Here is a 15,236-nt window from a genome sequence, read left to right on the forward strand (position 1 = left end):
TTCTGTTGCTTTCTACTCTGGAGTAGTTGAAATTGTAGAAGGCTGTTTCTGATTTGAAAGAAACATTTTCTGTCATCCTGTGAAAGTCTACCAGAATTTAATTAAGCTTCAAGTCATAAGGCATGGGGGGGAAGTGAACATGTTTAATACGTATTTTCTTTAAAACTGGCATAAAACTGCTTCAAAATTATCTGCAATAGAACACGCTCCAGTTTTCCACCTTTTTTGTGGGATTGTATACTCAGCATTTCAGAGGTGGAGACTAAGGAGTTTCCCTGCAGTAGTTCTTTCTTCAGATATTATAGCAATGAATATATATAACGACATAGCAATAGAAAAATGTCATCTGTACTTTTGTTGTCTCTTTGCTGGTCCTCCAACAGCGCGAAGTAAGAGGAGTGCAATCTGATTTGACTTGGAAGTAAGAGATGGGGAACAGTTCTGTTAAGCCTGGATAGGGTGATGCGGATGATGGGGATGACATTGCTAAAGGAGACAAGCTATGAGGATATCAGAATTAAAACCTTTAGTGATAGCTTCAAGGATGGGATAACAAAAGGATGTGTGGCTGGATTGTTCATAGGAAGAGATACGTCAGTCCTGAAACATGGGAATGTATTCCCTTCCAGAAGCCAGAATAGATCCTGTGGTATTTAAAGGATTCTTCTTACGTAAATGTTAGTGTATCTGGAATGTTTAATCTTTGATGATTGTTAATGGAAGCAAATCTGGTTTTGTCTCGTGACTTTCTAACACATTTTCCTTGAATATTTGAGAGTTAATTTCTTCAAGCATATCAAAACCAACCCCACCACCACTTAAAAGAAGAGTGTTTATTGATGCTAAAGAAGTATTGAAGCTGTTTGTAGCAATCCTTGTGTACACCAACTTCAAATGTCTTAAGTGTCTACAAAAATATTTTAAGTGTTAACCTAGTTCATTGGACATGCCAGTTTACCAAATAACCAAGGTTTTTGTAGTGATTAATACGTGAACCTTGAACTTGACAAATACATAAAGCCTTTTGAGAATACTGCATTCATGCAAGTTAAGTATGGGTAGATCAGTGAGGGGGTTTTAGGGCCTTTTCTGAGAGACTGAAACTTGAGCCTGCATGTTGTTAGATAATAGAATCGACTTAGAATAGAGAGGACACCTTAATGGTGGGAAAAGCTTCAAATGGAATTTGTACTTTCTTAAACATCTGTTTTATGTATTAATCCATTGGAACCTGAGCTTTATTAGTTTTTTTTAACAGGAAATTAATAAGCTTAATATCCATACTCTCAATTTTCTTTTTTTTTTTCATTAACTCTTTTCCTTGGCTCTCTTTCCAGTAGCTAGGTATGCTAGATACTAGTAAGATATACTATTTATTAGAGTTTATTAGAGCAGTTATTGCTGTATTGGAAGAATATATAACTTTTCACTTTGTCATCCAGGCATTGAAGAGCAATTCAATATTTTCCTTGCAAATACATAAAGAGAGCGAGTTTAATTTCAAATATATCTTAGAGCAGTGGACAAAAAAGTATAGTTCTGGCACGCCTGTTGTGTTAGGTGAGTATTTTCTTTTTGTCTAGTTGTGATTATATCTTCATGGTGACTCATGTTCTACACTAAATATTTATACTAGGTTATCTCATCACTTCACAGGGTCAGTTCCCTGTGAATTCTTTCTAGTTAACCCTTTACTTATTAGTGCTACAGCTAGTCTTTTTGCTTTTTTTTTTTTTGTGGTGGTGGGGTGTTCATGGATCCCAGAGTTAACTTCTGCAAGGGAAAACCTTACTTATTAGAGGGAACATAAAGGAGTTTGGGTTTTGGGTTTCTTTATGCATTAGTTAAAAGAACTACTAGTACTTTCAGAGAATTTCCATGATTTCACAATTGTCTCCTACTACAGAGGATATTTTCAGTTTGAAATAATTTAGAAACTCTGAAGACTTACTGTAATAATTTCCCATATGTTCTGGTAGAATTTTATTTTTCAAGTTGTTTGCAGACTCCTACCCAGTTTCAAACTTAATTTTTTCCATTTTCTATGTCAAAAGTAAGAAGATTGATGTAATTACATCTGCTTTGTAGGTTCATACAAAGGAGTTAGCGTTCCTGCATTACTTCAAGTGTTTTCTATCTTAGTCTTGTAAAGTACTTGGCTGTGGGCAATTCTGTTTATTCTGTAATACTGATATGAGATACAGAGTTACACTAGATTATTAGAGACTAACATGAAATGCTGTTTCTGCCGTATTCTTAGGAAGTATATTGACTTGAAATATAATGCCTTATGTAAGTGTATTGGGAAAAGACCTTTTTCTTCATTCTTAAGTCAGTGGATGGGGAGAAGGAAACAGGCATTGCTAATACGATGTAATACTTCACATGCCTGAAGTATTAGAGTTATCTTATATGTGTGTATAAAACATGTGCTTAGTTTTAACAGATGACTGTATGCAGTCTTTGGGAATTACAGATGCAACTTGCGTGATACATTTCAGTTTTCCTTCTCCAAGAATCTTTGGACAGCGTCTACACAGCATGTCTGACAACTTCTGTAATGTGATAAAGGTTTGAGTAAATCTTTAGCAGGTTAATACTATGTTTGATTATTAAGTGGTGGATACATAAAAGCTTTTAAAAAAAAAAAAATTTTTTTTTTTAGGGTTCTTCTGTAGATAAGGAATATACAAAGGCAAGGTCAGTTATTCTGCTAACAGAAAACAGTGCATGTCATGCACTTGGGATCCTGCGCTATTTGCAGCACGCAGAAGCTGAAATTCCACCAGAACTGCATGATTTTACTTCCAAGACGCTAGAAGCTGAAGAAGATAAGAAATTTTCAAGGCCACTGTGTGCCTATCTTAAAACATTTGGGATTTGCAAGTAAGGAAATACCAAGTTTTCTTGACACCCATACTGATGCAGGAAGGCATTCAGTGTCCTGAATGATGACTGCTTCTGCTTCCTTGATGAATTTTCCTGTTGGATACTTTTATTCAAATCAGGTTTTGCTCGTGATTCCCCCCCCCCACCCTGTTCAGTGTTGCATCTGTTTCACTCTTCTTAGGTACTTTTATGAAAAAAATATTAACATTTTCATGGAGACCAATCATACCTAGTCTGACATAGTAGCATAACTACAACTCCTGCCTAGATGTACTTTAGGGAACTTTAAGCCATTGTTTTGATTAGTATTCTAACCATAATTGCACAAGGTTTATGCTGTGCTTTACTCTCTCCCCTGTCGTTTCCTGTCCCTCCAGAGTGGGTAAGTAGATGATGACTTCTGAGCTGCGTGTAACTGGATTGTAAGTAGTACCTGAAGGAGGAAGCTAAAGTGTTCTCAAGTATGACTTCTAGTGTAGATCACTGTTGTTGCAAGTAACAAAAAATTCAATGTTAGTGTTTGGTTTACTCTGAAACAAGTTTTCTGGTGTTTTTTGTTTTGTTGTACAAACTCTTCCACCAAGAGCTTTTTGGTCATTTCTGTCTAACCCCCAGAGTCATTGATGCTCTTTGAGACAAATTGAATATTGAGGGCTGATGAAATTTTAGTGTTTAAAGCTGTTGTAAGTCACATCAAAATAGTTTACAACTGAAAACAAAGGTCTTTTTTCTAAAACCGTTTTCTTAATTACATAGGAACAGAACAGTGTGTCCAGATCGTCATCAAATTAATTTACAAATAGACGTGCCCCAGAATGTACTAGATAAAATTATACGAACGCCTGGATGTGTGACAGTAAGTTGTTATTATTTACCTTGGTTTTGGGTACCAAGAAGAGGGGTCTTAATAGCTACTTAGCATGTTACTTATATTTTCGTATTACATTAATATTACTGTAGCATGTATACTGTACCTCTTGGATATTTGTTATTTTTTAGCTTTTTCTTCTCTCCCTTGCATGAATAAATGTGCCAGATTTTCCCTTAATCCTTAGCTTGAATTGAAATTGTTTTGCAGGTGATTCTGAGTTTACATCAGATTTTCTTCTGCATTGAAGATTCCCATTCTATGGGAAGAGGGCTTATGTTCTGTTTATTCCTTCCCTCTTAAATTGAAACCATATACCGAAATTAACAAAGGTTAAAGTTCCTATAAACTTCAATTATATCTATTGTAGAGGAAACACAAATTAATCTTTTGGAGTGAAGAGAAGTTGAAGTGGAAGATGGTGCATGTTTTGTCGGAAGTGAGGATTTTTTTCTTAGCTGACACGTTCATGCAAACTTGCTGAAAAATGAGCATATTCTGGCCTTGTCATTTTAAACTAGTATTTTCATTTGCAGTATTCACAGAAAATGGGATAGAGCTCACCCTTATCTTCTAGATGTAACAGTTATTTCCTACTAAGATGTAAATGCTTTTTGAAAACTGTTTTGATAGAGAGTGCTGTTCTAATTGGACTTTCTGTTTTTTAATAGTTTCACAGTCATGAAACCTTCATGCTTACTGGGTTCACTTCACTATGGTGGTTCTTCACATCCTAGTAACAGTTTGTATCTTCAGCTCCCTTCACCTGGCTTTTCAGTCCCTTCTATACTGGAGTGCCTTCCCATACAGCAGTACAGTACATCGTCTCCTTGTTGGACAATGATTGCTGAGGGCAAGTGTGTAGACAATGGTGCTTCCTTCTGAAGTTAGCACTTGGATCTAAGAAGTGCTGAATGCCTTCTGTTTGGATGAGCTGCTTTCACCTTCTTCCTGTCCTGTCTTTTCCAGAACTCAGGTGGCTTCAGGTCGTGCAGTTAGTGAGTGTTATCCATTCCCAAAAGTCATAGATTGTGAGAATAGAAGATAAGGAGAACTGGGTGGATTCTTTCGTGTCACTCCATTTCTGCCTAATAAATAACCTTGGTTGGTAGGTGTGAGTTCAGACCATTTGACATCCTACATGTATCTGGTTTTAGCGTCGGATGGATTTGTGTTTAGTGGTCAGATTTCATGACGCTCCTATTAGAAACTTGCACTTACCTGTGGTGCACTCAAGACAGCAGTTGTGGCCTCTTCCATTTCCTCATCTACTTCTCCTTCTCCTGACTGCTGAGCCTGGGTGCCTGTCTTACAGATCAGTTATCACTTTGATAAGTATTCACTTTCTTTTTTGTTTGGAACCCAGTGTAATGTTTCCTTCCTTTAAGAACCTCAAGTTGCATTGTGCATTTCTGGGATTTTTATTAAGTGGAAATTACCTCTCCTGGTCCTCTTACTATCCTATCTGGCCTCTTACACCCAGCGGTATCTCAGTACTTCTGCCTGGCATGACCCTTTGGACAGAATGCACCCAGCATTTTGTGCACTGGTGTTGATAGTATAGTCATAGCTTTTCATTTAAGTAATTTTAGTGCAAAAAGAGTGAAGGCCTCATGCTTCCCCGGTCAGTTCTAAAACCCACTGTAAGGTTGGAGAACACTTAGAATTAAGTTTCAATGGTGTGGAATGCCTTAGGGGTTAGTAGCTTGGCAGGTAACAGTATAGTTCACTGCTGTTGATTTAAGTGAAATACCACCAACTGAGACCTAACAGTTCTTGCTCTGTAAATTTCTGTACACTGTTGACTGGACTATGGGCAATTATTATTATTCATAAGATTATGAATAATATAATAATAACTCATAATTTTCTGAAATGTGTGTATGGAGCAGCATCTCTGCCACCTCTTTGGGCTGGAAAGAGGTAGGTGATCTTGAATATGAAAACTTACATTGCATTAATTTAAGAAATCATCCAGTCCTCCTTTTTTCTAATGTATTTTACACTTTCAGATACTGCCTCTCCACATTGTAAACGCAACAAACTACTTCGGTCGAATAGTAGATAAACAAAAGGACCAATATACAATTCTTGCTGAAGAAATTAATGAGTATTTTAAGGAACCTAGTAATAAAATTTCTGTTAAAAACGTGGAGAAGCTAGCATTTTATGGATTATGTGAGAAAACACTTTTTCACAGGTAAAAATGTGTTTTTAAACTATTCATGTGCACTTTTTTTCTACAAAGTAATTTAAAACTTTTACTGTTTAGTTAAAAAAAGTCAACCCACCTCCAAAACCAGCAAAAAATCACTGCTATTCAAATAATTCTTTAAAAAGCTATCACATAACTCTTAAGTTACCGAAAGGAAAACAGAATGACTACCCACACACACACATACAGTTAGGTAATTTGCTATGAAAATACCATTTTTTTTTAAACAAGAGTAGATTAAAAATTTTTTTACAACTGCTTATATGAATAATAATTCTGTGTTTCCTCTCCTACTGTATGAAGGGTTCAGGTGATAGAGATTTCCCCAAAAGAGGAGGAAAAATTGTTCCTTAACGTCAAAATTAAATATATAGATGAAGGCAGAACAAGTCAAGTTAAGAGCTATCAGCTGCTTCACTTACCTGCAAGGTTTCAGTGTCTGCCACCTCAGGCTGTGGAATTTGTAGTTTGTAGAGTGAAACCCATTGATAATGAAATTGAATGGAACCCAAAGGTAATATCTATCAGGTTTTTCATGGATTTCCTTTAAGTTCTTTAATTTCTCTCTCTGTTATTTTCTACAAGAAAATAGTTACGAACTGCAAATTCAGTTACTAAATTTAATTGCTTATTAGTATTACCAATAAAAATCTGCTATTGGGCCAGAGTCTTAAGAAGTCAGCTTTCTTGTTTGTTTTCCTACAAAATAATAAAGTGAAATTTATGGGATTTTCTTCTCTATAATTTAAATGGCTTCTTCTAGAAAAAGTTATTGCTGCTTTTGAATCTGTGGGGAGTAACAGGGGAAGGGCAGCCTCTGTAAATTGACCTGTGTTTGAGTATTCTTCCATTAAGGAAGCTCCTTTCTTAAAGGCTAATACTGTTTTAACCTACGGTAAAGTTGGAATATTTCACTAGTTTACTCAAAACTGGTTTTATTTATTGAATATCCTTTTCATTGTTAAGCTCAGAAGATTGTTTCATTATAATTAAAATAACTGTGAAGTTACGTTGGTTTACATCTCAAGTGCAGTGAAAATTTGTTTTTCCTAGGTAACTCATTATATTCATCACAAAATTAAAGGAAAACTACATGAAGCAAAAATAGTATATACCTTGGGAAATACAGCTTGGGTTGACCCAATGGTAGGTGTAGAATTGTAGCATTACAAAATATTTTTATCTAAACTCCTTCATAATAAGAGCACCCATTCTTCTCTTTCCTTCTGTCCGTTCCTATTTTAATTTTATTCTAAGTGGTATTCACATAATACTGTTGGTTAATTTACTGTGATGGTGTCTAAGCACTGGAACAGGTTGCTCAGAGGTTGTAGAGTCTCCATCCTTGGAGATACTCAGAAGCAATCAGGACATGGTCCTGGGCAGCTGACTCTAGGTGACCCTGCTTGAGCAAGGGGGTTGGACAAGATGACCTCCAGAAGTCCCTTCCAACCTCAGCCATTTTGTAATAAATATGTATGCTTGTATATAGATCGAATGCATGACTGAGTAAAACTTGAACTTTAAATCTGGAGAGCTGAATGTGCACCAGTAACAAAGCACCAAATTAATTATAAATGTCATCCAGACTATTCCACAACGTTCATTTTAAAAGTATATTTTGGAAGTACTGGTTTTTAGGGTTTTGTCTTGTAAAATCAGTTCTGTAGTTCATCACACATTCCTCTGAAAGAATGAAACTTTGATCCTCCAAGACTGTTTGCTGGTATCTAAGACCTCTTATACTAGACCTAATTTATTCTGTTTGTATTTCTAAGTCTTTGCTGTCTTTTATAGATCTTGCACTAGTTTAGAGTTAATTTTATTCTGAGTTTTTCTGCAAATTAAAAAACACTTTTAGGTGCTTTTCCTTAGTTTTCTTGATCAGAGTAGGGTGCTCTTGTTCTTGAATTTTTTTATAAGTTTACTTACACTAGACATCTAGAAGACTTCTTGGTCTTGCAGAGTGTTAATGCATAGTGTTGCGAGTTTTTCTTCATAAACTGAATTTCTTTCTGTCAGCATTCAAAAGAGGACGTGTCACCATCAGTTGGATATAAAGGGTGTCTGACCTTTCAGATACTAAGTTGTTGGGTTTTAGTTTTTGGTTTTGTTTTTTAATATCTTCTCATTGCCATAATCTCAGACATGATGCAAGTGCTTTAATTTACTGGTTCTCTCAGAGTTGACTTGTTAGGTTTTCCTAAAATTAAAATTTTATGGTCAGTGCCATGTTTGTATTGTTCTTCTGTCAGTTCCCTGGCCCATAAGAAAGGCAGTACTGGCCCGGACCAAGTATTCCTGTTGGTAGAGCTGACTGGAAGGTGATAGCTAGGGAAAAGTTAGAGAGCATGTCATCCATGTGATGATGTTTCCTCTGAGTATTCTCCTATTCTCCCAAAACTTTGCAGATAGGAGATTGCCTTAGGGCTGTGTTTTATTTGAAAGGCATTTTTTTTGAAAGGCGGGAATCTATTCTGACAGTTACATCAAAGGACAAAAGAATCAGGTGGCTTTTAAGCCTTTACTAATGGCATGAACAAGCTAGTTGCATTTTTGATGTCTGTTAAGAAATAACCTCATTTTATGAGCAAGGAGTTCTGTGAAGAATCGTTATCAAAGGTAGCTCACAACTTGAGGGAATTTTTTCTTTTTTTATGGTCTGGACAAGTTCATCAGAAGGGCTTCCCTATATCTCAGGATCGTGATGTGCCTCTTGAGGCTGCTTGGTCCTGCCAAAGAGTACAGTAAGTTACTCCTGTGCTTTGGAATGTATCATGCTATGTTTTCTATCCAGCCATTCAGTCAGCTGAAAAACAAAGTGGAAAGAGAAAATGATCTGGAAGTAGTTCTCCCTTAGTAGCTTCCTTTCCCATATGGCATGTACCAACCTTTCTCCAATTTCTATGCTTTTGTTTTCGTTTAGGGTTTTTCTTACTATGCTCCCCCTAGCAGTTTTATTGTTGTTTGGGTCTAGAAGTTATTCTAACTGTGGTGTGTATTTTGGCTGTAATTTGTGTAATCAAGGCTGGGATTATTTACTTTATTACCATCTTGGTTCTGTTGGATGGGACTAGCTACTAGTTACTTGAGCCATAATCACAATGAAAAAGATGGTGATGCTCTGAAAACAATTAAACATGGGTAGGTTCTCGTTTGAAAATCAGAGAAAACAAGTTGCTTACAGGTATAAATAAATGGGGATATGTTTGGATTTTTACCTAAAGAACAGCCTAGAATTGAGGAGAGACCATTTATGAACTATGGTTTCCATTTAGTATGTTTTGTAATTCAAGGTCCAGGTTACCAGGCTTTCAGATTTGAAGATGTCTGTCAATGAATACAACGTTCGATCTGAGATTCTGTCTACGGGTCTGGGAACTGACAATCCAGAACATGTAACACAACTTCAGAAGTTGTGCAGACACATGAAGGTATTAAATCATGCAAAGAACTTGGAGGCTTTGTAAGTGTTTACAAATTTTTTTCAGCATATACTTTACTAGGAAAAAATTCCATTATTTGATTTTAACTGGATGTTTTCATGATTAATATTACTGAATATGATTTTCATTTAAACACAGAGACAGTAGTGTTTGTGATATGTCTGCTTTCCTTTTAACTATTCTTTAGCCACATAAACATCATGGAAAGAAAAATATCAATTCTAGAAAATGTTAAACTAGTATTTGATGCAGATAGTCAAGTTTATGTTAAAAATATGGAGTCCTGAATTCAAATTCTGTTTGAATTTGAATTGAATAAAATTTCTTTTATTATGGTCAGTGGCTTTTTTGAATGCTTACCAGTCAGTAAATAGTATCAGTCAGTACAGTAGAGCATATTGTTGGTGTTTGTACAACTGCAGAGTTCAAGCTGGAAAATTTAGACAGTTTACTTTAGAAGGATTAGGGCCATACATTTAATGCGTATGGCTACGTGATGGGTTTTGCAGTAACAGCACTGTATGGTGTTTTTTCCTTGCCTTGTAAACTTTTACAATTGAGGGGTGGTAAACTTTGATAAACTGAGTGGTGGTAAACGCCTACAACTGTGTATGGTGGAAGGGCACATCTCGCTGCGGTCTGTGCCGGATTCTAGGACCCTTGATTTAAAATGCTTATGAGCAAGACATCTGTACCTTTTTTGTTCTGGCCTCTGTGTGGCACCTTGTTCAGGAGTTTGTTTAGCCACTTATTCTTCAGTTGGGAGAGCCATCATTGAAAAGATAATTTAAATGCTTTCGTCTGACCAACCAAGTTTTTTTTAATATTTACAAGGAAGAGAGAAATCTTAAATATTTTCTTTCAGGGAGCAAATATTGCTTCATAAACAAAAAAGTCCCTGAAATACCAACATGGGCACTGCATGTGTTATCTCAGGGTTGGGCAAGTTAATTAAGGCTGTTGTTTCTCTGACTTAGCCAGTCAACAAGATGAGGAAGCCTAACCCCCTCCAAAGTCCATTTCCATCTTAGATTGAGGTTCCTGCATTTCTACCTAGATCTGTATCAGAGTTTAATCTTAACCAAAGGATTTGTTTTTCCCATATTTTGTATAACCTTAAAAATCAGTATTTGAGAACAGCATTTGCACTGTTGATGCCTGGAAGGCTTTTCTTCTGGTTTTATTCGTCACAGAGGACTCTCGGGCTGTGAGGTTTCTGCTACCTCGAGCACAGCCTTTTTGAATGTATTTCTTGTTTCATGCTGTTACTGAACAGGAAGGTTGGTAACCTCCTAATGGTCACCAAAGCATGTAATGCCAGAAACCAGACGACTTTATCGTGGTGCTGTGTGCAACAGTTCCATCTCAAATATCTGTAATGCAGCTGCTTGGATTACTTTTTGCAGATTAACTAAGCCTGATACTACTGTTGAAACATTCAGAACTGACTGCAGTCTTTTTTAGTAAGGTACTAGTTAAATAAAGGAGAGTCAAAGAGCTCCTGTAAGGTGAAGTTGACTGAGTAACTTCATTTGTGTTTTTTGCAGGAGTATCTTCTCCCTGTTGTGCAATATGCAGAGTTACATGCTGGTTATGCAGATTTCAGATGCTTCATTGCAGATTTAAATTTTATAAAAGAAATTTATACTTCTTAGTATGTGGCAGATCAGTTTGCCTCCCTTTAATCTGTGCTAGTTCGTCAAGCATTCTGTATTAATCTGTTTTTTGTTTAGGATTTGTGTGTGCAATGTGGTAGTCTCTTACCTATTGTCCTTCATGGCTATGAGTATGGCTCATTACTTAACAGGTACCCATAATACTTACATCATCCTACTTTTCTCTGGTCATGATAATTGCATCAGAGAATGCTTCTGCCCAGTGAAAGATTTTTAGAAAATAACACAAAGATAAAGGCTACTTTCCATGCTATTTTGAAAACAGTCATTTTTCTCTGAAGTACTTGGCGAATTGCCTACTCTTGCCTGACAGCAGCAGCCCAAACCACCTCCCATTAGTGCATCAAGCAGCACTCAGTATAGCGGGTAAGTTTTCTGTTCTTTTGCCTCAGCCATTCACTTCAATTATATGTCCTTGCTATAGAGTGCTAGTCTTCTTGTGATTGTTCATCAATCTCCTTCTTTAAGTTCAAAAGCCAGCAAGATTCTTTAGTTAATTAAATGCTCGTGGTTTGTCAAGTGCAGTGCAAGGATCTTACTACCTCTGTGAGCAGAATGCAAGTGGTGTTCTACTCCTCCCACAGATATTAACAGTCTTCTAAACCAGTGGACCTTAGTGTATATAGGCTGTACAGCCTTTCAGGCAAGCTTGGCATAGCTAGAATTTTGTATGTTGTAAACAGCACTTGTCAGCAAGATCAAGTTCAATCTTAATTGCCTTAAGAAACATTTTTGTCCTGGAAAGAAAAAGGCTCAAATCTTTATCTCCAGGATGACTTGGTCTATACCATATAAGCAGTATCCTTGCTTTCGGATAATCCATCAGTTATGAATAAAGTCACTCTGTCTCTGGGCCTTCTCTCCACACCCTTTTTGATGATAATGGAGGAGGTCATGGCCCACCTCTAATGCATAGGCATCTATCTTTTTTACTACCTTGTTGACTGTTCAATAAATGCCCAATCAAAGCACTAGGTGTTTCAGTCTCTTTACGTGATCTTTGGATATCTTCCCATGAAGACTTGGCAAGTACTCCAGTCATTCTGGATTAATGGTGTTCGAGAAACACAGGCTGTCCTTCGTTGCAAGTGTTTCCACAGTTGGAGAGGTACTATGCATAGGCTGAAAAGTGGGGTTCTTTGCAGGAGTTGTTCCTTGTTGCAGAATATGCAGTTACATGTTGGTTGTGTTGATTTCGGGTGCTTCATTGCAGACTTCGTATACAAAGCTTTTGTCTAACTTCATACTCTTATTTGCCCAGTTTTCAGCCCCCTACCTTTCAAGTCCTTCTTCAGCTTGTGAGTCACTATCTTGCTTGGTGGCTGGTTTTAGGGTTTCTGTGTGGCGCGTGAATAATTAAACGTTTTTGTAGAACCTTGGTTGCTTTAAGGTAAGATTAGATTCTCTTAGACTTCGGCTTTCCAAAGCTATTCAGTAAATCATAGGAGACTTGACTTTTAAAAAAGTGTTTGATTCCTTTAAGTCCATAACTCAGAAATCGTTTCTAAAAAATACTGTTAAATTGAACTTGCTGTGCTGTATTTTACCTAGCCTCAAAGAATTGTTTAGTTGGAATTATTTGGAAAAGATGATACACATTTTTTAAAGGTTTAATCTTACTAGTTTACCTTCAAAGTAATTAAGGTAAGCTGTGTCAGTTCTGAATAAAGATGGCTGCATAGGTATTTAATACTAAATCTTCAATATGGATTAATTTAAAAGTTAGTGTTTACTTATGCAGTGTGAAGCATTATATGATGGCTTACTAGACTCGATTCAGTCCTTTTATGCCACTAGGTGTTTGGAGGTAATGGAAGAAAGTGTTTTTTATTTGGACAGATGACTCAGTGTTTCAAAAATTATGCAGTGCTGTGTTCTTCTCAATAATGTTTTGACGGAGACTTCCTAGGCTGTTGCAGAACAGAGGGTCGTGGTGCCTATCTCTAAGCTCTCAAGTAGATTGACTCTGTTGTGATGTTTCCTGAATCTTGAGTCCAGCTAGTGAGCCCCTAACTGTACAGCTGGAAAGCCAAGGCTCTCTTACTAATAAGTGAAGAACTTTGAGTATTCTGAAATTTTTACTTTTTCCAAGTCAGAGTGAAATATGACCAAAAAGCCCACAAACCTACTGAATTCTTTATGAAAGGGAATAATTTTCTTATCTAGGTCTGTCACACACAATAAGGCAATAGCTTTTTATAATCTTCTTTTTATAAGAGGAAATGCTGGTACCATCAGAATTTTAAATGTTCTCCTAACTTGGATTTCTGCATAAATGCTTCTTATTGAGTTACTAAGTTCAGTGACCCTATAGTGAAATTTATGGTTTGCTAGAAGTGCATTTTAGTGTATTTTTTTATACATTAGAATGAAAAACTTAACTTCAAAAGGATTTCCAACTATGATTAGGAATCCTTTAAATATTAAGCATATTTGAACCATTTCTTTTAAAAATGCCTTTTTCTCCGTTCAGAAGCAAAAAGGAAGATACAGCTGGTCCGGAGAATGCATCCGATCCACAGAATATGTCAATACAAGAAAATTCTACTGAAACCTGTAATTCTTCTAACATGACTTTTGGGAATCATCCATGTGGTAAACCTTTTTCATAATTTCCAAAAATTTTAAAACTTCAATTAGATGTCAACCTAGAAGTCATTTTACCACATGCAGACTTCTCTGAGTATACAGAATAGCAACCATATAGCTAATATTTACAATAAGCCACAAATACTTTCGTTAGCAGCCTGGAGATGCTGTGAGAGTAAGAGATATTATTATGTCTGTATTACTGTTTGGGAAATATTCTGTCCTTGAGACACTCAGAATTGTTTAGCTCTGAATACAATGTGTGAGCAGGAAATCTCTCCTGTAGAGAGGACAAGCATTTTGCTGTCAAAGGCCTTAGGATTTAAGGAAGTTGAAATCTGCTGAAAGATGAGGCAAATGACAGCATTGTTCTCTGGGAGGCTTTTTTTTTTTTTTCTGAGATTCAGGATGGTAGAAAATGGCTGCTTTTTTTTTCTTCCTTTTTAATCTAATGCTCAAGGATGTGGTATTCAGTCAATAGAGGCTTAAAAACACGTGGCTTTGTCACTCATAGAAGGGGGACAGAGGATGATCTGGCAGCAGTTGGCACTTGAGTTTGGAGTAATAAAAGCTGAGTGATTAAAAAGTTGCAGCAGACAAAAGTCAGATAAGATCCTGGAGTGCTTATCATAGAAGGCTTTTTTCCCTGGTATAGTAGATTGACTGTAATGCCATGCTTCAAGTTGTGATGGTAACATCAATATTAGTTGTTTTCATCCCTGAAACTCATAGTCAGTTACCTAAAATGACATGTTTCAGGTTTCAAATAATGTATTGAAACTGGAAAAACCTTTACCTGACCTGGAAAACAGCATTTTTGGTGGTTTTAATTTTTTTTTATACCAACTCTTTTTAGTTAAAGTCTTCAGTTGAATTATTAACTTCATGAAATCTTTCCAAATAGGAAATACCCAATATAAATGCCAAACATAGTCTTGCAGTAGTAATTTGATTGCTAGCAGGTTATTTTTATGATGGTACTGGCATATTCTGGAAGTATCTGGTTTCTATAATATAGATAAGTATAAAATATCTTTTTGGATTTCTTCTTTTTAGATGGGGTAGGTCAAGCTAAGGAAGTGGAAGACTCTACCCTGCATCAGCATAAATGGTACAAAAATTCAGTGTGATTTGTTCCCATGCTTGCTTTTTTTATGTGAACTGCCAAACAGGATAATCATCCTTACTGAGATTATCTGTTTTGTGAGTAAATAGGTATAATACAGGTAGAAGTATTCTGTTATATCACTATTGAGCTTGAGAGATTACTGTTGCAGTTAGATATATATGTATATACACACATCATCTTGTGAATCCCTTAAGTAATTTAAATTGCTCTTTTGCTTACTCCCGGAAGCCAATACAATCTGTTGAAATTATGTAATCTTTGATTAGACACCATAGTACTAGGAAGTGAATGAAAACAAACAATTTTTCAGCTCACTCCATGGGTATAAAATACCAGCTCTGACTTGCACTTGTCTGGATTATGTTTTAACCAAAGACGATTTGAGGTCTAAATTGTAACTCCTACCCTTCTGTCTCTGCGTATT

The 15,236-nt window shown here is 36.3% G+C and overlaps 1 protein-coding gene across 1 annotated transcript in view; it reads left to right on the plus strand.

The window, feature by feature from the left end:
* Positions 1–14,794, plus strand: part of LOC104079360 (putative ATP-dependent RNA helicase TDRD12) — a gene marked incomplete at both ends in the record, with an annotated part of 29,471 nt that extends 14,677 nt beyond the window's left edge. Inside the window, 10 exons of the mRNA XM_009581381.1 lie at positions 1,443–1,560; positions 2,438–2,571; positions 2,666–2,886; positions 3,646–3,745; positions 5,770–5,957; positions 6,276–6,486; positions 7,026–7,118; positions 9,269–9,438; positions 13,568–13,689; positions 14,740–14,794. Of these exons, the coding sequence (XP_009579676.1) occupies positions 1,443–1,560; positions 2,438–2,571; positions 2,666–2,886; positions 3,646–3,745; positions 5,770–5,957; positions 6,276–6,486; positions 7,026–7,118; positions 9,269–9,438; positions 13,568–13,689; positions 14,740–14,794 (1,412 nt within the window). The remainder of the gene's footprint in view (positions 1–1,442; positions 1,561–2,437; positions 2,572–2,665; positions 2,887–3,645; positions 3,746–5,769; positions 5,958–6,275; positions 6,487–7,025; positions 7,119–9,268; positions 9,439–13,567; positions 13,690–14,739) is intronic.
* Between the last annotated feature and the right edge of the window lie 442 nt (positions 14,795–15,236).

The sequence above is a fragment of the Fulmarus glacialis genome, unplaced genomic scaffold (genome assembly GCF_000690835.1).
Source record: "Fulmarus glacialis isolate BGI_N327 unplaced genomic scaffold, ASM69083v1 scaffold46637, whole genome shotgun sequence".
Lineage (NCBI taxonomy): Eukaryota > Metazoa > Chordata > Aves > Procellariiformes > Procellariidae > Fulmarus > Fulmarus glacialis.